We start from the raw sequence: 25,136 nt of genomic DNA on the forward strand, positions 1-25,136 counted from the left end.
ACGAGTGTCATACTGCTCCATCTATTCAATACACCGTGTTGACTTTACTGGCCTAGAGGTATCCAACAGACAAGTGAGCTGTAAACCATGACACAAGGGTTCCGGGATAGAGAATGGAATTAACAATGGCTCCATATGCTGCTATTCAGCACGGGAGGGGATATCAATTGATGGAAAGAAAAAGACGACTATGCTAGTCCGCAGGGGGGGGGAGGGAAAACAAGGCTGCCCCCAAAATCTCAAGATAACGTACTTTGCAAAACCTCCTTCGCCTTGGTATTCAACCGTCTCACTGTATCGTTCGCATATGCCTCCGTGGTATGCAAGTTTTGACCCGTCCATATGTCTCCCTTCCACCCCCTCCCCCTTCATCACTTGTATCCTAGCTCAGTTTCCGAGACCATACTACAGCCTGCCGTGCCGAGCCTTGAAAATTGCTACCTTGTCATCGTAGAACAGGATCTCACGGAGTCGGAGACGAGGACGTGAGGTGCCGTAATCAGCGTCTCGCATCGATTCATCGTCGTCCGAGTCCTGCGCTGCAGACGCTTCCGACTGCGAGTCATCTGCATGTACTGCATTCCCCGGGGTATCATCGGTTTCCTCCTCAGAGGTATCTTCATCCACCTGACTCGCCGTGTCGTCGTCATCCGTAGCGACCTCATCTTCCTCGTCATCGTCTTCGCCGTCGACTCCAGATTCGTGGCCCACAACACCATGGTCAGCCGCAACACTCGTGGTTGACGCACCGCTCTCTTCTGCCGGCTTGCTCTCCAAGATCTCGAAGCACTTTGTAGAAATGCCCACATAACAGAGTTGAATATCAGGGCGAAGGGTGATAATATCGACCATCTGCAACGCCAACTCTCGAGGGTCAAAGTTACCGAGTATATGATCGGCAATATGCTGCAGGTTGAGAGACCGCAGCTGAGGGGTGTTTGGCAAGCGCTGAAGGAATGTGTGCTGTGATCATCATTAGCATTAGAGACCCTCGAGATTCTGCTTCTCCGGGAAGCCAGGGCATCATCACGACGATCGTAGGAGCTGTGATTGTTGCTGAATGAACCTGTGATACGAGGCACACGTGTTCACTGGCTTTGAGGCATGCGCACAAAAGATGAACGAAAGACAACTTACCCAGTCTTTGAAGTGCAAGGAAATGGCCAATTCTCTCAGGCTCACCATGCGTCCACTGGTCATGTAAAGCAACATATCCGTCGGGAGCACCCAGTTGCGCCAGCGAGCAGTGTCTGTGGCAGTGTTGCCATTGCCACGCTTCCGATCTGAACTGTCTAGAAGAACCTTTTGTAGGCTCGCCCGGTGTTTCTTGATGATTCCCTTAAAGATTTGATCGATGGTCACCGCTGGCGGTCCACTGGGCCGTCTCCGATCCTGCAAGAACAGGACCTCTAGACTGTTAGGAGCCAGAGTGTCTCTGAGGAAGCTGATCAAAGCCACCGAAGTGACATCTGTGTGAATGCTCTTGAGATTCAGATGGTACTCCATAGCTTGCTTAGAGCTGACGTGGTGTTGATGAGATCCAAGCCTGACAATCGGAGTGGGAGCGAATTGCTTTCGCAATGCCTTCCAAAGAGTGTCGTGCTGGGCGCACTCGAGGATAGTCAACGTGGTTAGGACAGTCCAGTCGAAAGCCTGGCTGAAGACTTGAATTGACAAATGAACTCTTTCGAGCTCTAGAGAACGGAGCTTGAGCTTGCCGTCCAGCCTTCTTCTCGGCACGCCCGAAGGTGTATCCACGAGGTCCCCGTCACCCGTCGCCTGGTCTTTCACAGACTGTGACTTTTCCTCATGGCCTGCTCGGTCATCTGTGGCAGCTCCCGTTGGCTGGATTACGAGCGGCTCGACTGAGCCATCCGCTTCCATAGCATCTGGCTCGTTCTGGTTGGGGTGCCCTGAGACATTCGAGGCCTCCGTAGTATCCATAACAGAGTGGGCGGTATTGGTTTGTGTCGCTTGCGTCGATGCCATGGGGGCCTTCTCTCTCGATTTCGACGTCGACTTGCGGCGAATGTCATAGATACGACCGACAAGCACGCCCAAAACACCGCCTAATCTTCTCTCGCCAATGGAGCTCTCGCCGGGCCATCTGGCATCCCGATCGATTTGCTGCAAGTCGGGCCCATCCCAGGCTTGGACAAAGTCCTTGAAGACAGCTCTCGGGGATATGCCGACACGAAGCTCTTGTAGACAGTCTTTTGATCTTTCGATCGCTACGGCCATCTCGTCCAGGTAAGCAAGTTCGTCAATGTCGAGAACAGTGAGACTCTTAAGCGGAGGCAGAACACTGAAGGTAGGGAATTCGATATTTGTTTCCGCGTACGGGATCGCGCCCCGCGGCGCCGGATGAGCAGAGTCCGAAGGAATCAAGATGCCGACTGTAGTGAGGTGGCTGCCGGGTGGGACAAGAGGCGGGATCGGGGGAGGCGGACTCGACGATGGCGACGGACTGGAGCCGTCGGTGTTATCATGCCATCTCACCCAAACCTTTTCCAGCTTTGACTCGCCCTCGGAGCTCTGTTCAGGGATGGATGCCAGAGCCATGAAGATCTCGGAGAGAACGCCAGTCGGCATATCCCAGACGAACGACTCCAGGTTGACCATCTTCTCCACAGCTAGAGCGACGAGCGTGCCCAGCATCTTGCCGCTCTCCTTCGAGATCATGTACTCGGCCACCCAATCCTGTGGTCCATTGCCCAGTGAGAACTTCTTTGTGTATTTGGCGTAGTCATTTTTCTGTCTCCGAACGTTGGAACCGTAGGTGGGGATGTAGCTTGGGTTGAGCATCTTACGGGTGCGATGCGCGAAGGAACTGCCGAGGCAGATCGTGGATAGGCCGTACGTAAGGGCATCGACACTCTTCGAGTCGGACGTAGCCATCTGGGTGGCATCGGGCCAGACGATATCGAATCTCGAGTAGATGTGGGGGATCGCGAGATTGTGAAGGTTCGAGTTGGTCAAGGCGAGCGAGGTAAGGTCATTTGTGTGCGTGATCTAAAAAATGTCAAATGTCAGTACTGGGAGAGGGACCGAGGTGTTGATAGCGTGTCAACTTGCCTCCTTAATGATCAAGCGCAAGATGTCCACCGGTAACTCGAGAAGGGTCAGCTTCTTGCCTGACTTGCTGGGCGCGACAGCATCCCATTCTTTGTCCTTGCCCTTCATCAGTTTGCGCATGACGACGGCGGGGTCTACCGAAGCATCGGGGACGCCATCGTAGTCAACAGATGCGGGGTGGCCGGGGACGTCGTTGTGGTAGGGAAGTTCGACCTCGTTCGGATGCGGCTCGGCGGCTTGATGGGTCATTGGATCGCTGGTCTGCAGGGCTGGGGCCATGATCGCGAGGGGCCTCAGCGCATGCTTCGGATTGCGATGGCAGCGGTTGTCGATTGTTATTGTAGGCTGCTACTGCTACAATGGCGTGGCTTCTTTCGGTTGCCAATCGCGTAATATGATGTAAGGTACTGTCGGGGTGAGGAGTGAGTCGTCAGAGGAAGCGATCGTGGGTATCTTGGCTCGGATGCGGAAGGCGCGTTTTGGGCTTGTTCTTTTTTTGTAAACCCGCGGATGGGCCAGAGAACAGGATGGTAGAATGGATTAAAGAAAATACCGGGCTGGAAGAAGATGATTGGGAATGCTTTGTTGAGGGAATCAAAGAAAGGCTGGCGACAGCAGAGGTCTCGCGAGACCAATCATGTCATGTCAGAAATGACGGACATGGGGTGTCATGAAATTTCGTTCGTTGCGGCTCTGTGGTGAGGAGGAAGCGGCGACGGCGACGGCGGTAATTGTGGTAGTGGCGGCGGAGGTCGAGGTGGTGGTGGTGGTGCGTTGGTTGCCGGTGCAGTCGTCAGTCGTCGATCCGGTGGTGGACGTGGGTGGACCAGCTTGGGTTGGCCAAGGTCTTTCCCAATGTGCTCCGCGCTAAGGTGGGTGGTCCGGTCACACGTTCCCCGGATATATCGTGCGTGGTGTACGTAAGGAAGGTACCTTTTTTCAACTGTTGCTCTTTCCTCTGTGGGAAATGGGGTAAAACTTCCGACTAGAAGGGAATTGTTTTCCCAATCTGATTGGTCAAGGGAAACAACAGGCAGGGTTCAGGCAACTTGCCTTTCAAGAGTTCTCCTTCCTGCTTGTTCTGGGTGATGGAAATCGCCAGGAAGCAGATGGATACAAGGAAGAAGGTGTTGCACCTGAGTGAGGGCAGTCAGTTGGATAAGGTAAGGTAAGGTAAGGTAAGGTACGGAGTAGGTACCTCAAAATCAGAGCGACCCGGCGGCGGCAGTACGGATTTAGAAGAAGGCGGAAACCAGGTAGGGGTATATTTGTCGGGTCCCATAAGTATTCGGTCCCGCACCTTCAGTTCCAGATTTAGGGGCGGAACCCCAGGATCATCTTGCAACGTGTGGTTCCTTACGTTGGCGGCAAGGGCATTTCACTTGTTGGACCTGTTCTCTTAGTCAGTCGCAACCTACGGAGTACTGCGTAATAGGCTAACACTCCTTTCTTTGAGACGGCCGATATCTCACACAGACAGGCCTGCCATGCGAATGAGATAGATTAAATGCAAGCTCAAATTCTCCGACGGCGGTGGAGGAAGACACTCATATGAACACATATCCGTATGTAAGTACGGCAAACACCTCCTAGCCCCTTCTCCTGCCGTCGGATCATGAATCCATGTCCTGTCCCCCGTCTTTTTCATGGGGTAATGCATAGAAACAGATGTGTGTACCGTGGCCGATGATCCAAGCATGGAATAGCATTACTCTCAGTTCTTTCAAATGAAGAGACTTAACTTGACCCAGCCCAATTCAGATCAGCTTGTATACTTAAGCTTACCGTTAATTTGCCTTCAAGCTATGCTATGACGTCTGGATTCCGGGGTTTTAACGGCTTCAGCACGCTGCTACATGCAGCTCCTGCTTGATCCTGGCGGCACTGACAATAAGGATTCAAGCTTTTTTCTGCATAATCTACGTACTCTCTATCTTCAGTTGACACCCAAGGGGCATACAGGTAGTCTGGAATGCTGTTTCCAAGATAGTGCCAAGTACGCAGTCAGGAACTGTGCTATCTTCTTGGTGGCCGGCCGCATTGACGGGGATTCCGCCCATTGCTCTTCGTGCATGGCTCAGAGTGAAACCGAAATCCGGCAACTGTTATCGCCGACGACGTGACTGACCCCCACCACATACCTTACTGAGGTGCTTTGAGCATGGAAGATGGAACACAACGGGCAGCCTACAGAAAGCAAGCATAGCAAGCAACAGCGATGGACCAAATGAAGGAATTGACTTCTTATGTTTTGACAGGATGCGGTCAATATAAGGCAAACCACCACTGCAGTAAGGATCAGAACGGATACTCTGTACGCTTCACCCCGCAACTCGTCTTCGACGGACCCCAACGAGCAGGTCAGCAGGTCCCCTTCGCCTCGCCTCGGCTCAGTGGAAGCTTTGCGTTAGAGAGGTCACGACCCCACGACCCCAGGAAAAAAGAACGCGACGGTGACGTTTCCCGAGCCATGGAGGGGTCATTCCGGCCTCTCGCCGCTCCATTCCTGCTGCACAGAAACAGCCAAAGAAGCGTGTTCCGAAGGGCCGCGTGCTGTGACCGGTCCCTCCGTGTTGCTTGACGGTATTTGTCGTCGTCTTTGACTTGGGCAATCCGTGACCACCTAGAGAGACGGAACCTGCCTGTCTGTCTGCCTGATAGGCAACCCTATGACCCTTTCTCTTGACAACCACAACCAGCCCCATAAACATCCCAACACGTTGGAGTCAACTATCGCGAGGCCACCGTCACCTCTTGCTCTCTATTGTGCCACCTGTTCTGATTCTATAAACACCGAGTGACCACGTTGCATCCACCCTCCGAGAGAGAGAGATACCGTATAAAAGGAAGATAGAGATAATACCGTGTCTCCTCTGGCTTGCTGTTGGTCAAAAAAGAAAAGGTACATTATCTCGACCCTTCCCCCCCTCTCCCCTCCTTCTCCCAACCCCCGCCACAACCCGCGTGTGTTGTCAAATGGTACCTGCCCTTACCTACCTTACCTCACCTATAAGGTAACCTTCCACCTTCCCTGACCTTCCTAAGCAACTGGAAGGGACCCCTCTCTTTCCTGCCCCCTCCCTCAACCCAATTGTTGCTCAACCCAGAAACGCTATTTATTATGCGCTCTTACCGCCTTGACTCTGCCGTCTAACTGCAAATCCAAACGAAACAACAGCATCATCGCCAGATAAAAAGTCGCCGTGAGCGTCGTCTTACGTTTTGAAAAGAAACAGAACATCCTACCCTGGTCACCTTTCCGAAGCAGCTCTCATAAGCTAGAACAAGCCGGAATCCACTCCTCCGAAGCTCCCTATCCACTAGCGAAATACTCCACAGAGAAACATCACACCCAACTACTACTCCGTACAAACACTGCAAACAATACAGCGGCTAGTATTCACTTTGTCAAGCCGCGCACCACCTCCGCGAAATCGAACACAACGATCGAACGATACGAGAACTACATTTGATCGGCCGACGGCGAACCTGTGCATCCGCAAACGCCATACATTAACAAAGACACCGAAGCCCCTCCTCCCATATCGATCATGGCGGCTTTCGTCACCAACCTCTGGGAGTCAATCTTCACCCCAGGTCCAACACCGACTCTCCTTCGCGCAACCAACGCAACCTTTGCCGCCCTCCAGCTCCTCCTCGGCGTCCTCCTCCTCGCCACCTGGAGCATCCACTTCGTCATCCTCTCCTTCCTCAGCGCGGGCCTCTGGTACGCTATTAACTGGTTCGTCGTCGAGCTGGCCGAACACGCAGAGAAAGAGGCCAAGAAGGCGCGTGGTACCGATACATCCGTTGGCGGAGCAGTAGGAGGCGGCGCGGCAGGGGCCAATACTCAAGGAACGGATGATAGCGACACGGAAGTTGAGGGCGGCGCAGTTGTCGGCGGCGTAAGGGGTGGCGCTCGCGGGAGAAAGGGCGTCGTGGGCGGTAGCAGCCAGGTCGAGACAGCCGCGGAGCAGCAGGAAGCGGCCGACTTGAAGCGTCGCACCGCCGTTTCCGCCACTGCCGAGTCCGGAGCTGAAGATGCCACTAACGGGGGCACGCAGTCGAGTGTGAGCACCGAGGATGAGTGGGAAAAGGTTTCCGAGAACGAGAACGAGAAGGACAAGTGAATGAGTGTCGGGGCGCGACGACGACGTACGGAACACACATGACGACGAGGGTACGCTTAACCAACACCACTCGTCGAGCGATGCACATCACTCGAATATTTTACCACCATGGAGGAGGAGGAGAACGAGGGGGGAACGGGGAATTGTATGGAGAGACAGATGTTCGGGACGCATCCGCGCGACGAAAGATTTGAGATACCCTTGAGCAAGCGTCGACACATGCACTACCACTGTCCGAACCGGACTTGTACATAGGGCTTTGGCAGCATGCTCCATCGTGGGCAGCTCCGCGTACACATACTTACGAAGACAGCGATTGGCACTACTGGTATTAGCCTCATTCATCCGTGATACTAAGTGTATTCATCGAAGGCCATGCTGAGACATAGATCCCTGACATTTAGGGAAACCCCGCAGCCTCGAGATGTGCCATTTCTTCGAGATCACTTAAATGAAGCCAAAAGCCCTATGCGCTTTATCCCACACATGATCTAATGCAAGAGAGCTTACTCTCTACCCCATTCCGTAACGCCATCCCATATCCCCTGCGCTGCCTTTGCCCCTACAATGATGAAATCCGTGCTGTTTCCTCTTTTCCTACTCGTACATTGGAACTCAGAGATACTTGAGCTTTCGCGTGGCAAACGCGGCCACTACTGCACAAATGGCACCGATGAAGAGGCATACCGCAATGGCGTTGGGACCGTCGGTGTTGTGCTGCTCGTGTTCGGGTGCGTCCGACAGCTCGGGGCTTTTGCCCGGCTCTAGAATAGTGAAGACAATGGTGCTTATGAAGGTTCCGATAAACTGTGGCAGGGTCGTGTAGATGTTGAGTATGCCAAAGTAGATGCCCGACAGCTCGCCCGTAGACGACGTCGTCTGCTGGCCACCCTCGTCCGGCCCGTGTTCCAGATGGAGTGGCTGGTCCTGGCCGAGCGTGGGCAGCTCAATGTTGGAGTCGTTTGAGAGGCGGCGGTAGGCTGCTGGCCCGCTCCCTCCTTCACGGGCACCACTGAGCTTGTTGACCTCTACGCCGAGGAATGTCGTCGGCGCCCACATGGCGATCGTCCAGGACAAGCCGCAGAAGGCTACGAGGAAGGTTGCGAAGCGGAAGCTCTGCGCAAAGGGTGCCAGGAACATGGCCGCGGCGAACATGAGGTGGCCGCATATCCAGGCGGTCATGAGATCGGGCTTGTTCTTGTTGAATCGTTCAAGGAACGGCGCAATGGCTTGGGGCGGTCGAGCCGTAAAGTTGTCATCATCTGGCGATTTAACGACCATGGGCAGCAGCCAGGCACCTATGAAAGTGATGGTCGAGTAGATGACCAGCGCCAAACTACCGATGCGGCCAATGTCGCCAAGGGCATCTTTGGAATCTTTACCCTCTGCTGGAGCGTCGTATCGGAAGTACGTCTCGCCAACCCAGGTGGTGCTGTAGAACAAGAACGGGAACCAGCCGATCCAGGACCAGAACTGGGCCCAGCAGATGGCCTGGATTCGAGGGGGAAGATGGAGCAGCGTCGACCAAATTTGGCGGAAGACCTTGAACCGCCCGGTTGCTTTGCGGGGGTCGTGCCTTGTTGACACCAAAACCCGCTCAGTGACAGCCCAGCAGGTCACTCCGGAAGAGAAGAGCATCAAGAACGTAGCGATGAGCGTGAGCTGCTTGAATTGCGAATCGCCCATTGTCTTTCCAAATATGCCGACCAGGTCGATGGCACCGGCTCCATAGCCCAGCATGTGTCCAATCGCGGACATTCTACTAGCTTTGTGGGGATTAGCGGACGGGGTGCAACCTGGGGTGATGATGCAAGCTTCACTTACACCACGCGGCGCCGGTCTGTTGCTTTTCAATGGGGAGAGTATCGACGATCAAGCTTCTTGCGCAAGACATTACTATACCAGAGTCAGCTTTAGGAATAACGAGAGACTTGCGTGCAGGCCTAATTCAACGCACCTGCATTGATGGCGAAATCCACAAAGTAGATGGCCACCACTGCGAGGATAATGGTAAAGATCCGCGCAGTCTCCTTGTCCGACACGAACATCTCGACAATCTCTTTTGTGAATCCCAAGGTCAGCAGGCTGACTGCGACGATGATTGAACCTATCACGATGAATGGTCGCCGCCTGCCCCATTTGGACTTGGATTCGTCCGCGATAGCTCCCACGATGGGCTGGACTACGAGCCCCGATAATGGCCCTGCGATCCACACCAGCGAGGTGTTGCTCTTTGTGAGGCCAAGATTCAATAGGTATGGTGTACAATCTGTTGTCAGGGTGGATTAGTATGCGAAGACTGGTGATAGGGGACGGACAGCGACGTACAAGTCATCTCAATTCCCCATGTGAAGCTGCATTAAGGTCCTAGTCAGCATGGCAGACCCATTGGCAATCGTCGCTTGCGACATACGTGATACCAAGAGTGTTGAAGGTCAAGAGCACCATTCTCATGGCCTCCGAGCTCCCCCTAATGGAGGGTTGTCCCGCCCAGCTAGACATCCCTGCGGGATCTTGCTCTAATACGGAAGCGTCGTCGTCTTGGGAGTAATCGTGACCGTCGTCGTTCTCGCCTCTTCTGAATGTGTCCGTATGGTGTCGAGGAAAATTGCCAAGACCGAAAAGCTTCGTGTCCCCTTCTCGGTGCGCTTCTGGGGGTTCGCGGATTGCAAAGGGAAAGTGGACGTCGTCATCTAGCTCGTTGCCGCCCTTGTCGTCATCGATGTTGCTGCTGGAAGATCTGGAGGGTGTCCTTATCGGGGTTGATTTCCCGCCCGAGTAATCGTCGTCGTCGTCGCGGTCATACAGCGAAGAGGAAAGGTGAAGGTGTGAGGATGAGGAGTTGTGCGACGAAGTCGTTGAGGCCGACGTATGGGCCATTTGAAGGGGCCGGCGCAGCACTCCGTGCAGCAGGCTGCTTGCGCTGCCAAGGGCAGGGCGGGCGGCTTGCGTATGGGCAGGGGGGTTTTCAAGGTGTGGACCAGGACCGAATTTAAAGTAATCCGGGCGTCGCGGCCGCTGCGGATATCAGGACCGGGTGCGCGTCATGCCCACAATTCCGTGGTTGTGAAAGGAAAATCAACCAACGGGAGTAAACTTTGCTGGCAGATTGGGGATGGATGCAACGGAGGTCCAAGATGTGCAGGCCAGAGGAGTGGTGGTAACGTCGAGCTATGGTGGGCCCAGCACGGAGCAGGCGCATCGAGGGTCCAAGGAACGAAGTACGGAGTACGTACGGGGGAAATGATGAGGTAGGGGGCAAGCTGGGCGACCGGAATGCAACGCGAAATTGGCAGGGCGAATGAATGACTGCTGCGCACCTCACTGTTCAACTTTGGATTGTGCAGAGCCGGGAGCTTGGAATACCTTACCTTAATGTAATGATGAGGTATTGCCTACCTTAAGCAATAAGGGTTCGCTGGGACAAGACAGCCCCAGGATGTGCATAAGAACAGGAGAGGAAGCAAGCATTAGACCAATGGTCAGGGTCCTCAGGGAAGCAAGCTCTCAGCCTGCTTTTCTGTGCTTCCCTCATGTAAATGAGCATGCGTGGCTTGATGGAACATGGAAGGGATAGTAGGCACCTCAGGTAAGGTAAGGATTTGTTGTGCAATCGTTCTGTCTGTAAGTAGAGATAGGGAGTACCTTGTACCTAACACGAGGGAGACCACCAGAAGTGACGGAAACGAGAAGACCTGCGGTATCAAGAGTTTGAATTCAATGGGGCTTGAAACAATGGAAAGTAACTTAGATTGCCCTGCACTCCAATTCGTTCAGTGGGAATTCCTCCCAGGTTCCATTCAAGGTAAGGTACTCCGTATGGTCTGTCAATTCCCAAGCAATTGGCCCAACAAAACGGCTTGGAAGTTGAAGCCACGTCGAAGCTTACACGGGGAGTTTCTCGCGTTAGAAGCTCTGACCATCTAAAGAAGCCAGGTTCAACTTTCAAGACAAGCCCGTACAGAGATGCTCTCTGAGGATATCGAGACTTGGTCATGGCCAGGCATTAGGGAAGGATATTTCTCACCCCGAATCTCTTGACTAGTTCAACCATATATGATGGGCACCATTTATGCCTCTCGTCTGGGGCTTGAAATTCAGCAATTGCACAGTAAAGCAACTTGAACATAGAATGCCCGAACTTGCCAGAATATCTACTCTGTACCTTACTGTCACTCTCGGTTTCTCTTCAATAGCGACACAAGACCAAGCGCCTTTATGGGTACTTTAGGGGTAGATATCACCAAAGCATTCCATAGTCTACTTCAACATAACGTGAGTTGAGGGAATCGATAAATATACTCCGTACATATCCTCCTGCAACTCAGGAACGGCAGGTAAAGATACAATCCCCGAGGTACCCAAGTAGCTTACCTCAGCGAGGGCCCGCTGTGAGAACGGACGCAGGTGCCGCCTGCCCTTCCGGCGTGTGCCGTCACTTGGTCCAAGGACTGCCCCGCGTTCAACGGCGTGCCCCGCCATCCATTCGCGCTCTCTGCGCCAGTCGCAGCTCCGACATAGGCCAACGTGGTGGTGGCCCGCGGTGATGAGTGACGACTGCTGCCGCACACTAAGACGGCGGGGTTCCAATCCACCACACAAAATTTCCGCCCTCTCTCTCTTCCAGTCTTGGCCCGGTCTTTGACTCACCGCAGAATCGAACAAGTGTAGTCACCCCCATACGGACAGCTTCCGCGAGAACCAAGAACAAAGTCGCGCAGGCTTCGACTTTTATCATTACCCGAGCCCCATACCAATTGACTCGAAATCACGCTCGCTTTCCAGGCCTCAACCACTCCTCGGAACACCTCGCACCGACCTCTGTTGTGTGACCCAAAAACCACCCCGCCGCTGTCGCTGCAGAAATTCTCGTCGCCATTGGCTTCACTGCGACCTTGTGCTCCAATCCACACACGCGCCCGACCCGACCGTTTCCACCTAACCTCTTGAAGCGTTTCAACTCTGGGAGCGACTTCTCTCCGCCTATCGTATTCCCGTCTGTCGATCGCGTCATTGCAACATACCTTTGCCTACCATGGATTTGGTCAACCAGTTGGTTTTTACCCCTCCATCACAACCGCCATGGACCATTTCGCAGAGAAGCTAATGACGAAGCAAAGCCTAGAGGGCCGCCTTCTGTTCGCCGTGCCCAAGAGTGAGTCAACCCATAGCCTCTATCTCACAAGGCGCACATGCTGACAATGTCTCCTTTCCACAGAGGGCCGCTTGAACTCCGCTACGCTCAACCTGCTTGAGGGAGCCGATATCCAGTTCCGCCGCGAGAACCGCCTCGACATCGCCCTTGTCAAGAACCTCCCCATCGCCCTCATCTTCCTGCCCGCCGCCGATATCCCCACATTTGTCGGCGAGGGCCGCGTCGACCTTGGTATCACAGGCTGGGACCAGGTCAAGGAGCACGATGCCGGCGTCATCAGCAGCAACAAGGCCCGGAGAGCCTCCGTCGAACTAAACGCCGAGGGCGAGGAGCTCCAAAAGGTCGGAGGCTGCGAGATGGTCATGGAACTCGGCTTCGGCCACTGCAAGCTGCAGACCCAGGTCCCGGAGAAGGGCCCTTACGCGACGACGCAGGACCTGGTTGGCAAGACCATTGGCACCAGCTTCGTCAACCTGGCGGCAGAGCACTTTGCCAAGCTGGAGCTGGGCGTCGATGCCGATGGCAACAGCAACACCTCGCCCAAGAAGCTCCGCACCAAGATTATCGATCTCAGTGGAAGTGTCGAGGCTGCTTGTGCGCTGGGTGTCGCTGATGGCATCGTTGACCTTGTTGGTAAGTAGTCGTCCTAGAATGACTAGCATCCGAACAATCACTAACACCCGCGTCCAGAGTCTGGTGAGACCATGAGAGCCGCCGGCCTCAAGGCCATTGACACCGTCGTCGACTCTCAAGCCTGCCTCATCAAGTCTCGGTCGCCGTCAAACACCGAGCTGATCGAGCTCATCGCCGCCCGTATCCGTGGTGTCATTACCGCTCAGAGATTCGTCCTGTGCCAGTACAACATTGAGAGGTCACGTCTGGTTGAGGCCAAGCAGATTACCCCTGGAAAGCGGGCGCCGACCATCACAACGCTGGACGAGGAGGGCTGGGTCGCCGTCAGCTCAATGGTCGAGAAGAAGAAGATTGCGCTGGTGATGGACGATTTGACCCGCGTTGGCGCTCAGGACATTTTGGTGCTCGATATCCACAACACTCGATAGATTTTGCAGTCTTTTGGAAAGGAAAAGATAGATGAATACCACGAACCATGTAATGCTCCTGCAATAATGTTAGCAGGAACGCAAGAATTATCCAATATGTCACAACTGTAGGAACGGCAAGAGTCCCAAAGAACAAGACGTGACCGAAAGCGAAGATGAAGCGGAAGCTGGGTGAAATGTTCGTCCATCACCGACACAGCTGTGAGCAGTTGTGGCTGAGGTGACAGTCTTTTCGATGGTACGTATAGCATTGAGGCGCCGACATTACTTGCGTCGCTAGCGTTGCATTTCGAGGCTCTGCACTTTTGCTCGGCCTCATCGACCAGCCCCTCCTTCTGTGGATGCAGGGCTGAATCAGATTGAGCAGAGCCACGCACCGGGCACCCCTGATCAACAAAGCTCTAGGGTCTTTGGGGGGCTCGGGTCCTCGGGCCCGCACGAGCGAATTAGATATCGACCGATGCTCTGCGTGAGTTGTGTGTTTCGGGGCCTAATTCTTTTCACTGCAATCCTTTAGCTTGTGTTGAGAGAGAGGTGTGATGTGATGTCTTGCTGATCAGTGATCCCCCAATACGCGCCAAGTGGAGACCTTCCGTCACTCCCGTATCCCGACCGCAGTGCGCGCGAGGTGAGGTACCGCAAGGCGAGGCGCACCACCTGGCAACCGAGACCGAGGCGGTGGTAAATTTAGGCCCAGTACCTACGGATAGTGGTAGCACGGCGGCGGTGCTGCCCGCCCGCGCCGAAGCTACCGATGATCAGGTACCTTACCTCACCTCACCTTACTGACATATTTCTATCTCCGCACGCCGCCGTCTTTGACATTGCTCCCTTTTTCTGTGATTTTAACCTCATCTCTGAAAAGACAGGTCGCCGGCAGATTGCCAGAAAGCCCTATTTCGAGCTTCATAAGTCATTCTCAGCTAGACGTCCATCGTCCACGGACTCTGCAAAGTATTTTAGCCATCGGGGGGGCACAATGTCGTCATCAACAACAGCCACCAAAGCCACTGCCACGCGAGGCGGCAGTGACGCTGGAGCCGTCCAGCAGTCCACCATTTACAAGGTAAGCTCCCTACGAGCTCAATCTCAACGCGGTATCATGAAACCTGGGGTTTGCTCTGAAAGACCCTCTGAGAGGGGTTCCGGACGAGCGGGTTATCTCAGGTGACATAATCGCCGTGTTCTGATGCGCAAGATCGCCCGCTCACATTTGGCCCTAGTTTGTAATGACGCCCATCATCCTCGTCTCCTTCCTGCTCTCCCTGGCCTGGGTAGACCTCACCTACACTATCAGGAGGTCAAGAAACCACGGCCGGCAGGGCTGGATGCCTTCCTGGCTGCACAGCATCCTCTACCGGAGATCACAGTACCGCTACGCAGAAGCCAAGGACTCGAAAACAACGACGCCAACGACGACACCGAGTCCCAAGGACGAAAAGGAGGAGTTTTACTACCACAGTAAACAGAAGAAGCTGCTGCGCGCGGAAGTCGACGACGCATTCCAGCTGAGAGGTCAAGTTCTCGTCGTGATGGCGCTCGTGTTACTCACGGCGTCGCTGGCTTTTGCGTGGGGTGGCTGGAAGATCTCCAGCTGGGTGTGGAGGAGGTTTGGCGAGAGGGCTTTCAATATTTGAAAGATTACGAATGAGATTGTGGATTCTGCGCCGGGCTGAGATTTCTGGCATACAGTCGCAATTCCACGTTTTTCAAAAGTTCTTCCCAGCTTATCAATGCGCACCCGGGGAAATGGCGACACAAGTTGGGATGAACTTTCTGTTCATGCGACTCCTCCAAGGGCTCTGCCAGAGTCGATACCGGGGCCCACTCGACATACCTGGTGCCTGACTCGGCCAGCCCTCGACAGCTCTCAGATCCTGTGGCACCCAAAACGACAAACGGATAGCAATTTCGAGCTCATCTCAATGTTGGTGCGCTATTGAATACAGCCTGGAGACATATGAGTGGCTATGATGGGAAAACTGTATGAGAGTTCGGACAAAACGGCGTAGAGGGCGAAACCTTGGAGGTTTGATTATACCCTGGAGTTGATTTGTAGCTACCTGCAGTTAATGATAGAACCAAAAGTTTTCACGTTTCTCGGGGTGGATCAGATGTGGGAGTCAGCTAATGATTCTTGCATGGATACCATGATGTAGTCTTATGTATTCACCCACATGAACACGTGGGAGGAAGGAAGCGAACATGTTACCAAAATCAACAAATCGTAATTAAGACACCCACTATTGACTGTGATATCCAATTGCTAGAGAATTAGAACTTGCTTTGTTCAAGGGCAGATACTCTTAACAGAAGCCAACCCCAAGATAAAAGAGTAGTTGAAAGAGGTCACGTTAGCATGAATACGAAGCAGGCGCGATCATGCGGTCTAATCTTAGAGATGGGATCGAGCGGGAAGGAACTATAGAGAATGAGATCGCTCCTTCCCTTGGGGGACCTTGACATCAGATCAAATCATCGCGAGCCTTGCCTTATAAGTAGCTACATGTCCCCATTCTTCATTAAGCACCGGACCATATAGTCGAATGGTTCTGAGCTGTAGAGGCCCGGTTAGGCCGTAAAGTCTCCGGTCTATTTCAGGATTTATATTCGATCCTCAATCAGTCCAGCTTGGTTGTTACACTTTTCAACTCTTTATGATTTGAGATATCTGATCTAGTAGTGCTCCCTCCCCAAGGTATTTATGGGCAGTTGAGCGTTTTGAGTCTGACCTCCTATGTACAATCAGAACATACTTTCTTATTCGCACAATCCAACATCTCTAAGAAACACTTCTTTAGTCTCTTAGTTACTAGGAAAAGAAAATCTTGACTTTAGCTCTTTCAAATCTTTGATATCTCAAGTCCTTCAGTCTTTCATACAACAGCTTGTTGCACTGCATCTTCTTGCTTGCCAACTGCCGGGGAAGGGGACTCAAGTGGGGCCGATCGTGGAGTGGGCCCAGCACCCTCAGGGAACGCAGCTTCCCTTGCCGGCTCTGGGAATTTTCTGGAGCTTCCCTCCTACCCCACACACGCGCCGACTTGCTCTTTGCACCTTTCCTTTTCTGGCTTTCAACGCGCCGACTCCAACTCTTTCAAGTTCAACTCACTCAACCGACCTTACAGCTTGCTTTTCCAGACTCATTCGTTCATTCACTGCAAAAACGTCACAGAGACATTCGGCAAATGCGACACATGGAAAAACAGTCATGTCGGATCCGGAGCCTGCACCTCAAAGGCCCGGTATCTTGCACGGCACCAACGCGCCACTGAGCAGTGCCTTCAGAGCAGAGCTATACCAGGCTATCGAGGCCCTTTACGCGGTCGGCGGTGGGCCCGACACGTCCCACGCGATCAAGTCAGAGATAAAAAGCTATCCGACTACGACAGAACAGCACTCCGCCTCCAGTCATGCAATAGATGCTGCATACCGTCGGCTCACTGAGGTTCTGAAGCACTGGGACTCTAGGATTCAGGATCGATCCCTATCACTTCAACATGCTATATACCACTTCCACGCCCCGAAAAATCCCATGGAATTCGAGAGTTGGGTCATGGGGCAAAACATGTCTGCTGCTGACTCCACCCTCATTACTCGTCTCATCGACTTGTGCCCTCGGCTAGGATTCGAGGTTCTTCCAGTGGTTATGAAGTATAAAGGAAAACGTTGCCAGTACCAAGCCTGGATTTCCCTCCAGAGAGACGGAAATGCCGGGTCGCAAACCCCTGAGCAGAATGGCTTTTGGCAGGTCAACCAGCATATCAGCCACTTACCCAGCATTGGGTATTTTGGCAACTATGATGATTTCACGCTTGCCGAAAACATCCATTGCCACGCGGGCAATGTCCTAGATGATAGGAACATTCTCTGGGAAAGGGCTCGTCGGTCAATCTTCTCATGGCAATGGCCCTCTGAAGAGCGGGCCTTTCACGAAGAGCGAACATATCGTGAAACAAACCCTCAGTGGTACCAGCACATTGTCCCAGGCACTAGTGGTGACCTGGGACATTACTTTGCACCAGTGAGTCCAGGGCGACCTGCCGTTACAGTGTTTGTGACTCCATTCTGACTATACACAGGCAATCATTATTACACCTCTCCGAACACAACTAGACTCTGTCAACGTGACCAATCAACCGCAGCTTGCTGGCAACCTCTGGCGCTATCTCTTGCGGCAATGCAAAGAATCTTCAGAGTCGGCTTTCTACTTTGAAGCACTCAAGTCTCTTTGTCAATTTGTTTGGCCTCAATACGGCAATGAGCTGCCAGAGACCCAGATCCTTGGTCTGCGAGTTCGGAGCCGTGAAGATTTTATCGGAAAGATCGACCCTGGTCTCATGGGTGATCTAATCTTGACTTCACTGGCGTTCAATGACCATCCACTTTTCCAAAACCTTGTCGCCAATACCCGATCCAAGCCGATAGTAGACTATGATTGGATATGCCAGAATGCGATCTTTCATGGCTACTCAGCAGCTGATGCTCTTTATGAGTAAGTCATACATTTGCAATCAACAATCAAAGCTAATACCAGCTTAGGCTTCGCCATTTCTTATCCGAGGGCAACAGCTTCTTGCACGTTGCAAGCATAGTCGAAAAGCTGCCTGCATATGCTGAAGCCGACAATTCGAGCCATGATACCCAGGAGTTGGGGATCATGGCCATTAGAATGCTTGAAGCCCCCCTTTCAGCTAGCCATGGCCGGCTCATAGTAAATCTCTTGGAGTTGTTCAAGGACTTTGGCAAGTGGAGGGATACGTAAGCACATTCTCTATTCTATAGTCTGTTCTTACACTAATAATCTGCAGGGTGGACGCAGCTGTGAGCCGACTTGGAGAGACCCAACAGCAGAGCCAGTTCATCCTCGGATTGTTTAACAGACTTTTTGAGGTGGCCAAGAGACACAAGCTCCCTCTTGACGAAGTCACTGAGTTTTACGAGAAGCACGCAGGGATGACAGGAGCATCACGAACGCTATGGAACATCGAGAACTTGGTCAGCAACACCAACAAAGAACAGAGCGCTGAAGCCAAGGCTGCTCGCCAGGCCTGGTGCGTTGCTGAACCGACAGAAGAATTTCTTCACGACCTCTCAAAGCCGGGTCCAACGAACCACGCAATGATCGCTGGACTACTCCGAAACCTTGATCGTCTTGGTATGAATGATCAAGTATCCAATTTCACAAACCACATCGCCCAGCATGTTACCGAGATTCAGCCCATCCATTTGGCACCTCTCTGGCTACCATTTCTTAGGACCCTCCAGGATGTGGTGGACCCCGATAAGCCGGCGTACCAGCGCCTGTTCCAAGCCATCTTTGTGTACTACGAGAGCGCAGTCTTTGAGGATGTCTCGGGTCGGATCGAGCGGGAGCCAAAGTCGATACCCCCAATGGCTGAATGTTGTGGTCACTGCAAGACTCTCAACTCCTTCTTCGAGCAACCATCATGGAAAACGATTCACTTAGTCAAGCCCAGGGCAATCGTGGACCATATCCAAGGACAGCTCAACAAACAGGATAAGCCCATCAAAGCAGCCATCTACGGTAAGAACGAGGCTAGTCTGACGATGCAGCTTACCAAGTTTTCGCTGGTCAACGAAAGAATCCGCACAACCGAGAGATTGAGGAGACAGGAGGCTACCAGAGCTGTTCATCAATTCGACCCAGATGTTCTGCTTTCATTTCTTGGAGACAAGGGTGGGATCATGTGGAAGCTTGGAGATGCGAAGTCTCAGGGGCCTCTCACGAGCACCGCCGCAGGACCCTCAGCTTCTTCTTCGGCTAGTGTGACTGCTGAGGCATCTAGGCCAAGCTCAACGTCCACGCCAAGCGTTCCTCTGGGGCCTTTGGAGACGCCTCGAAGGGGCTACCATGAAGCACCGACCAGAAATGACTTGCCACCGTGCAATAGCGTGGCCCATACTCAGGTAACACCAAAGGTGGAGGATGTGGATATGGCGAACAATGTGAAGCCAGAGTCAGAGCCCACTGCCATTTCAACAACTAGGCAGTCAGGTCACAGGGACATCAGGGAGATGTTTGGCGCGAGCGTCAAAAAAGAGAAATCTACAACTACGCCAAGCAGCAGCAGCCAACATGCTGCACCCGTTCCCAGTGGCACCTCGACAAGAGATCGACTTAAAAACTTGGGGAGGATTAAGCTTGAGTCTACACCCAAGTTCGATGATGAAGCGACGGCCCGGCAACGGGCGAAGCTAGACACAAGACTGACGCCGAGAGAGACGCCTCGGAGCAGCAAACTCGATTCCGGCGTATCGAGAACGCGTGACCCATTGGCACTGTTCGGAGGGAGGAGTTCGAGAAAAGAGCCCGTATCGTCGTTCAGCAGACGGGCCGGTTTGACGGGGACTTCGAAGCCCACGTCTCCGCTCCAGAGCACGTCTGACGAACCTTCCAAAACACCGCGACTAGACGCCGTGATGGGTGGTCCTACGCCCAAGCCTACACCACGTCTGGACGCGTTATCGGGAGGAATTTCTAGGAGCAGTCGACTAGGCCTCGGGGTCAGACCTAGAAGCCCTTCAAGCAGCCCATCACCAGCTACCGGCAGCGACAACCAGCCGGACTACATGACGGCGATCCTAGACGCGGAGCGCTCCAAGAAGCGTCGTACCGGCTCGACATGGGAAGTGCGGTCGGCCTCGGGTACCATCATGGGCTCAGGCACGGCGTCCTCTGCATCGAACAGGTCGCGGTTCAGCGAACTTGTGGACGCAAGTCAACAAGAGAATCCCAGGCTCACTTCGCTTATGAAGGAGAAGAGCCCACCGCGTTCGCGCAGCGGGATTGGAGGAGGAGCGAGAACCTCGTCAGGAGCTCTTACGGCGCGGTCTCATAATGTGAGGCCGGGTCAGACTCGCATTTCCGGCACGATTCCTCGCAAGAGACAGATGGAGGACAATGACGACGAGGATGTTATTGACCTCTGCGGCGACGGCGGTCCGTCTCTGGGAGGACGTCTCGGAGGAGGAGGAGGAGCCTCGGGAGGGAGCAAGAGGGTCAAGACCACTCCGGTCTTCAACCTTCTTGATGATGACCCTTTCGGCGAGGATTAATGGAGAGGGGCTGAAATTCGTTGGTATTGGCATGAGCACAGCGCGTTGGAGCATCGGTGAGCATTTACTTCACTGGACATGGTTTGGTGATACTCCGTTGGTAGAAAGGGCTTTCTCTTTCCTGGATTGCAGGATGGAACGGTAATTACGAGAGAGGGCGTTTGGTCGAGATACTTCCTTTCCCCCCCTTTTTTTTTGCTGCCTCGGAGGGGCGCACATAGGCGATTTGCACGATACCCATCTTTATAGACGTTTTAGAACTCAAAAATGCAATGCTCTTTTCTCTTCACTTCGAATCGATAGAAAATGATAGTCGTCATGAATCATTTGTATTTGGATGACATATGTCATTACTACGCTTTAAAGCACTGCTTTCCCAACTTTGCGTGCCCTGCTTTTGGGGGGGGGGGGGGGGGGATGCCTTCTGTATTGGATACAAGAAGAGTTTACATCACATAGAGAAGATCCGTGTCTAAACGACAATTAGCATTATGTATAAGAAGCAAAGAACACATGAACGACAAGTGGATGGACGCGGCTTACCGATGGGGTGACTGCTTGAAAGTTGAGGCAGCTGGGTGTACTTCTCCTCCAGGACCTCACGAATGCTGTTGAGCAGCTCGACGTAGCTTTGCTGGGGATTCTTCTTAAGAGCAGTGATGAAAGCGTACGACATGGCTCCCGTGGCTTGGTTCGCAATGGTAGCGTCGGCACTAGAGAACAACATTTGTTAGATCTTACAACTCTCTGCCCCCGCTTCAAAGCACGATAGACAAGAGAACTCACGATGTCTGACTGTCCTTGCTGCCGGACCACATGATGACGTCGGCGGGAGAGGTACGCGTGTCCTTGGTCTTTTCGTAGGCATCGTCGCCGGCAATGGCGCGCTTGCCGAAGCTGAAGATGGAGCTCGCGACACCACCTAGGTCGCCCGAGGTGTAAGCCGTGAATGCCTTGAGCAGTCCCTGGCCAGCCTCCTTGGCCAGATTGGGCTCCTTGAGAACGCCCTTGGTGGAGTAGATGTAAGGCAGGTCGAGGGCGGAACCAGAGTGGCATGAGTCGAAAATGGCTGTAAGTCTCACGCCGGGCTGAAGGGGTCGGACCATGATGAGATGCATTTCGTCATCGACAATGTGACCGGCTTCCTTGTAATCAACCGGGTAGATGACTTCGTCGTAGCCGTCATCTTCATCGCCATCAAGATCCTCAGTCTGGCCGCCGTGACCAGAGTAGTGGAAGAACAAGGAGTCGTTTGGCTGTGCGCCCTGAACGAGCCAGTGCATGGCTCGGAGGATGTTGTTCTTCGTGGGCTGGCCCATGGCCTGCTGCTGATCGTCGGTGAGGATGACCATGTCTTCACGCTTGTAGCCGTACTTTTCTACCAGGAAGGCCGACAGGTTCTTGACGTCGTTGATGCAGCCGCGCAGCTCACCATCCTGGCCAAAGTAGTTGATGCCGATGAGGAGGGCTTTCCTCTTACCCTGACAGGTGGAATACTGAAAGCTGTAGCCATCGGGAGCGCCGTGGCCGAACTGCTGAGCGCCTGAAGGCGGGGGAGGGGGCGCGTTTCGGTTGCCGTGAGCCCAGTCGTTGGAGTTTACCGTGGGCATATCTGAGTTGAATCAGTACTCATGATACTTGAAAGAAGCGAGGTATGTGATACTCACGGGGTCTTCCCTGGTGGCCGGAATTGACAGGGTAGCCGTATACGTCGAGGCCCGGAGGCGGAGGATGGGAAGGGGGTGCATACCTTCCGATGTAGCCCTGGTCCGGGTGCGGGTTGGGCGGTGCCTGGTTATAGCCGTAGCCACCCTGACCCGGAGGCGGACCGGGAGGCGGGTTGTAGCCGCCGCCACCGCCGCCGTAGCCTCCGTGGTGCGAGGGAGGGGGGCCGGGGGGAGGTTGGTATCCGCCATAGCCGCCGCCGCCTCCTCCTTGGTGACCTCCATAACCTCCCTGCTGGTGGTGTCCGCCGCCATAGCCTCCTCCACCATAGCCACCGCCGCCGCCACCGTAGCCGTGCTGTCCTGGGTAGCCAGACATGTTGCCGAGTCAATTGGCGCTGTGCTTGTGCAGGATGAAGAGCGTGGGTCGTGCAAGACGTGTTTTGGTTTACACAGGCTTCGCTGGAACAGAGGTGAGATGAGTTGTGAGTGAGGTGATGTGCCGGAAAGGGCGGGGTGAGGGGCAAACCCACTATGAGCGAATAAGCTGTGCCAAAACGAGCCTTTGTTATTGGAAATGGAGACTTCCCGGCAAGCCGAGGAAGGTATGAAATCTACAGACGAGGGTCTGAAGAGCTGCAGAAGTTCGGACTCGGAAGATTAAGAGTTGATATGAACGGAATGCGAAGGGTGTTAAGAAAGATTGTGGGGTTCGGTTGGGTGAGATGCGAGAGCGATGCGCAGAGAATCGGGTGGTCGGATTGGGGACAGCAAACCAAGGTAGGAGGAGGGGTGGAGGGGTCCTTCAGGTACCTTGCCAAGGTCTTTGAGCGGTAGCGCGGCACTGCGGGAAGCTCCTGCTCACCTCAGAGCTGGGAAAGCGTGGAGTGTGGCAGCTTAGGTATCCGTGATACCTTACTGCGTCGTGTGTCGAGGTGGGAAGGGATGGGCCCCAATGGAGGGGCAACGGGCGAGGCAGCCCGGGATGAGACGTCTTGAGGTCAGAGTGGTGGGGTTGGAGGGGGAAGGGGCGGTAAGGGGAACTGAACAGAATGGAAGGTGAAGGGAGACTTCCAATGCCGTCTAAGGCGATTATCCTCGAGCTGTAGGAGGAAGCCGAGGCGCCATATCGACACGGCCCTATCCATCTCGTTAGTACTAATAATGCCCTTCTTAGCGTAGGATATATTAGTAATACTCTGCGGCTGCGTTATTACGTTTCGTAAATTATACCTAACGTTAGCAAGGCTTTTAATATTATTTACTAAGTTTTTTATTAAAGTTATTATTATAAAATTAGTTTAGTTATTAATATTTTAATAAGTATTTTAACTTAATTTAGAAGCTTTTATAATTCTTAAAAAGAGGCTTTTAAAGGACTTATAATTAGACTTTTTATTTATTATAAATAAAGTTATTATAATTAAAACTATAATAATTAAAGTTATAATAATTAAAGTTATAATATTATTTATAAACCTCGATAATAAGTAGTTAATAATATAGTTATTTTTTTTTATAATAAGTTTAAAAAAATATCTTAATTTAAGTACTAAGTCAGTACTATACTATTTTATTAAAACTATATTCTTATACTTATGACTTAGAAAGAATTAACTTTCTTTGATAATAAGGTACTTAGGAAGGTGAAGGGAGGAGGAGGCCTCGGTTGCACTTGCACAAAAAGGCGCGACGTTTTGTCTCTTTCTGGGCAAGTGTTTGGAGTTTTCAGCTGGGATTCACACATGCCTCCATGCCTCCACGCAGTAGAAGAGAAAGAAGGAGCTCCAGAAACTTGTTCCACATCATCTGATCGCCTCTGTCCGTACTGATACGCGCGAGGTTGAGGTACGCTCTCTCACATTCTCCCGCGTGTTCGAGATAAAGCCCCAGTATTTCACATCTTACTGCTGCCTACAAAGTCAAATACCGTCTTCCTAGATTGCTGCAGCTTGTCTCCTGGCTTGGCTCCGAAGCATGGAAGGGCTTCGCATGCGAGGCGCACTCTGTTGGTCAAATCCATCAACAAGCCACAGTCGGGATGCCTCCAAGGCTGATTCAGATGGTCCGTGGTTCAATAGGTGGCTCGCGGTAGTCTTGGACTCAATGGGAGGAAGAAGCCCAAGCCACGCTGAAATGCAGGTCTCAGGAAATCATTGCCGATGAGCCCAAATGCCGGTTGAAGCTTGATGCATCACCAAATACTCGTGATCAGCGACAGTTTCAACAACGTCCATACCCAATCATAACTTATACTACCAAGACTACCTTATTCGAAAGGAGCAGGGGGTTGGCTAGCTGGTTAGGTGCATAACTGTCTGTTATGGTTCATCGTTCACCAAACTCCCATCGTCTGCCAAGACCAAGCGGCTGTCAGTTCCCTCCCCTTCCCGCGGACGGCAGAGGAGAAGGGACGGCGTGCCCAGACCTGGCCTGACGGGAAGAGAGGGCGGAAGGTGGAGGAAGTCCCATTGCTGCCCTTTTCTCTGCAACTCTGCGCAGGTCTGCACGCTATCATTCGTACATACGCGCAGTACAGCTGTCTGATGTCGCCACCCACCCCCAAGCCCGGAAGCCAATTCAAAGCACCGGACAGGACCTAATCCTCTTTGAGCAACGGCGATGTGGATGTGGCCGCGTACGCTTGCAGGTTCGCGGGCGGAAATAGACTCGGACGCCAAGACCTTCCCAGGCCACGCAGGCGCTAGATGGTGCCGTAGGGCAGCCTGGCGTCATACCTCACATGCTGGTGGTGATCAGGGTGCACAGCAGGGTACTGGGCTTCTTAGGTAAGGCAGGTTTTTGTACTGCGTACTCAGTATCTCTTGATGTGAGAGGGGAGGGGGCCAAAACTTGGGTTTGATAGGAGAATGTCACCAACAGGTTCAGCTGGCGACTGCTAGACATCTGTCAACCTTACCACACCTTGGGTCTTTGGCGTCGCAGCCTGGAACTGGGACTGGACTGGACC

The 25,136-nt window shown here is 53.1% G+C and overlaps 7 protein-coding genes across 7 annotated transcripts; 4 read left to right on the plus strand and 3 right to left on the minus strand.

Moving 5' to 3' along the window:
- Positions 1-405: 405 nt before the first annotated feature.
- Positions 406-3,354, minus strand: CABS01_04039 (F-box domain-containing protein; the record flags this gene model as incomplete). Its single annotated transcript, XM_060537411.1, has 3 exons — positions 406-963; positions 1,138-3,012; positions 3,106-3,354. The coding sequence occupies 3 exons, from the start codon at positions 3,352-3,354 to the stop codon at positions 406-408; spliced, it is 2,682 nt and encodes an 893-aa protein (XP_060390256.1).
- A 3,272-nt stretch (positions 3,355-6,626) lies between these two features.
- On the plus strand, positions 6,627-7,205 carry CABS01_04040 (uncharacterized protein; the record flags this gene model as incomplete). Its single annotated transcript, XM_060537412.1, has 1 exon — positions 6,627-7,205. One exon carries the CDS (start codon positions 6,627-6,629, stop codon positions 7,203-7,205), a length of 579 nt encoding a protein of 192 aa, XP_060390257.1.
- A 615-nt stretch (positions 7,206-7,820) lies between these two features.
- On the minus strand, positions 7,821-10,223 carry CABS01_04041 (sucrose transporter; the record flags this gene model as incomplete). Its single annotated transcript, XM_060537413.1, has 5 exons — positions 7,821-8,971; positions 9,030-9,101; positions 9,163-9,474; positions 9,534-9,559; positions 9,619-10,223. Coding segments are annotated over 5 exons (2,166 nt in total), but the record flags the coding sequence as incomplete, so codon positions are not given.
- Positions 10,224-12,287: 2,064 nt separating this feature from the next.
- Positions 12,288-13,421, plus strand: CABS01_04042 (ATP phosphoribosyltransferase; the record flags this gene model as incomplete). The annotated part of the gene is made up of 3 exons (XM_060537414.1): positions 12,288-12,360; positions 12,424-12,993; positions 13,051-13,421. 3 exons carry the CDS (start codon positions 12,288-12,290, stop codon positions 13,419-13,421), a joined length of 1,014 nt encoding a protein of 337 aa, XP_060390259.1.
- A 979-nt stretch (positions 13,422-14,400) lies between these two features.
- Positions 14,401-15,058, plus strand: CABS01_04043 (uncharacterized protein; the record flags this gene model as incomplete). Its single annotated transcript, XM_060537415.1, has 2 exons — positions 14,401-14,487; positions 14,645-15,058. The coding sequence occupies 2 exons, from the start codon at positions 14,401-14,403 to the stop codon at positions 15,056-15,058; spliced, it is 501 nt and encodes a 166-aa protein (XP_060390260.1).
- A 1,574-nt stretch (positions 15,059-16,632) lies between these two features.
- CABS01_04044 (uncharacterized protein) lies at positions 16,633-20,501 on the plus strand (the record flags this gene model as incomplete). The annotated part of the gene is made up of 4 exons (XM_060537416.1): positions 16,633-17,445; positions 17,504-17,916; positions 17,964-18,182; positions 18,233-20,501. The coding sequence occupies 4 exons, from the start codon at positions 16,633-16,635 to the stop codon at positions 20,499-20,501; spliced, it is 3,714 nt and encodes a 1,237-aa protein (XP_060390261.1).
- Positions 20,502-20,947: 446 nt separating this feature from the next.
- Positions 20,948-22,544, minus strand: CABS01_04045 (caspase domain-containing protein; the record flags this gene model as incomplete). Its single annotated transcript, XM_060537417.1, has 4 exons — positions 20,948-20,973; positions 21,045-21,214; positions 21,288-22,113; positions 22,169-22,544. 4 exons carry the CDS (start codon positions 22,542-22,544, stop codon positions 20,948-20,950), a joined length of 1,398 nt encoding a protein of 465 aa, XP_060390262.1.
- Between the last annotated feature and the right edge of the window lie 2,592 nt (positions 22,545-25,136).

Source organism: Colletotrichum abscissum (genome assembly GCF_030869225.1).
Source record: "Colletotrichum abscissum strain IMI 504890 chromosome Unknown Scaffold_8.1, whole genome shotgun sequence".
Lineage (NCBI taxonomy): Eukaryota > Fungi > Ascomycota > Sordariomycetes > Glomerellales > Glomerellaceae > Colletotrichum > Colletotrichum abscissum.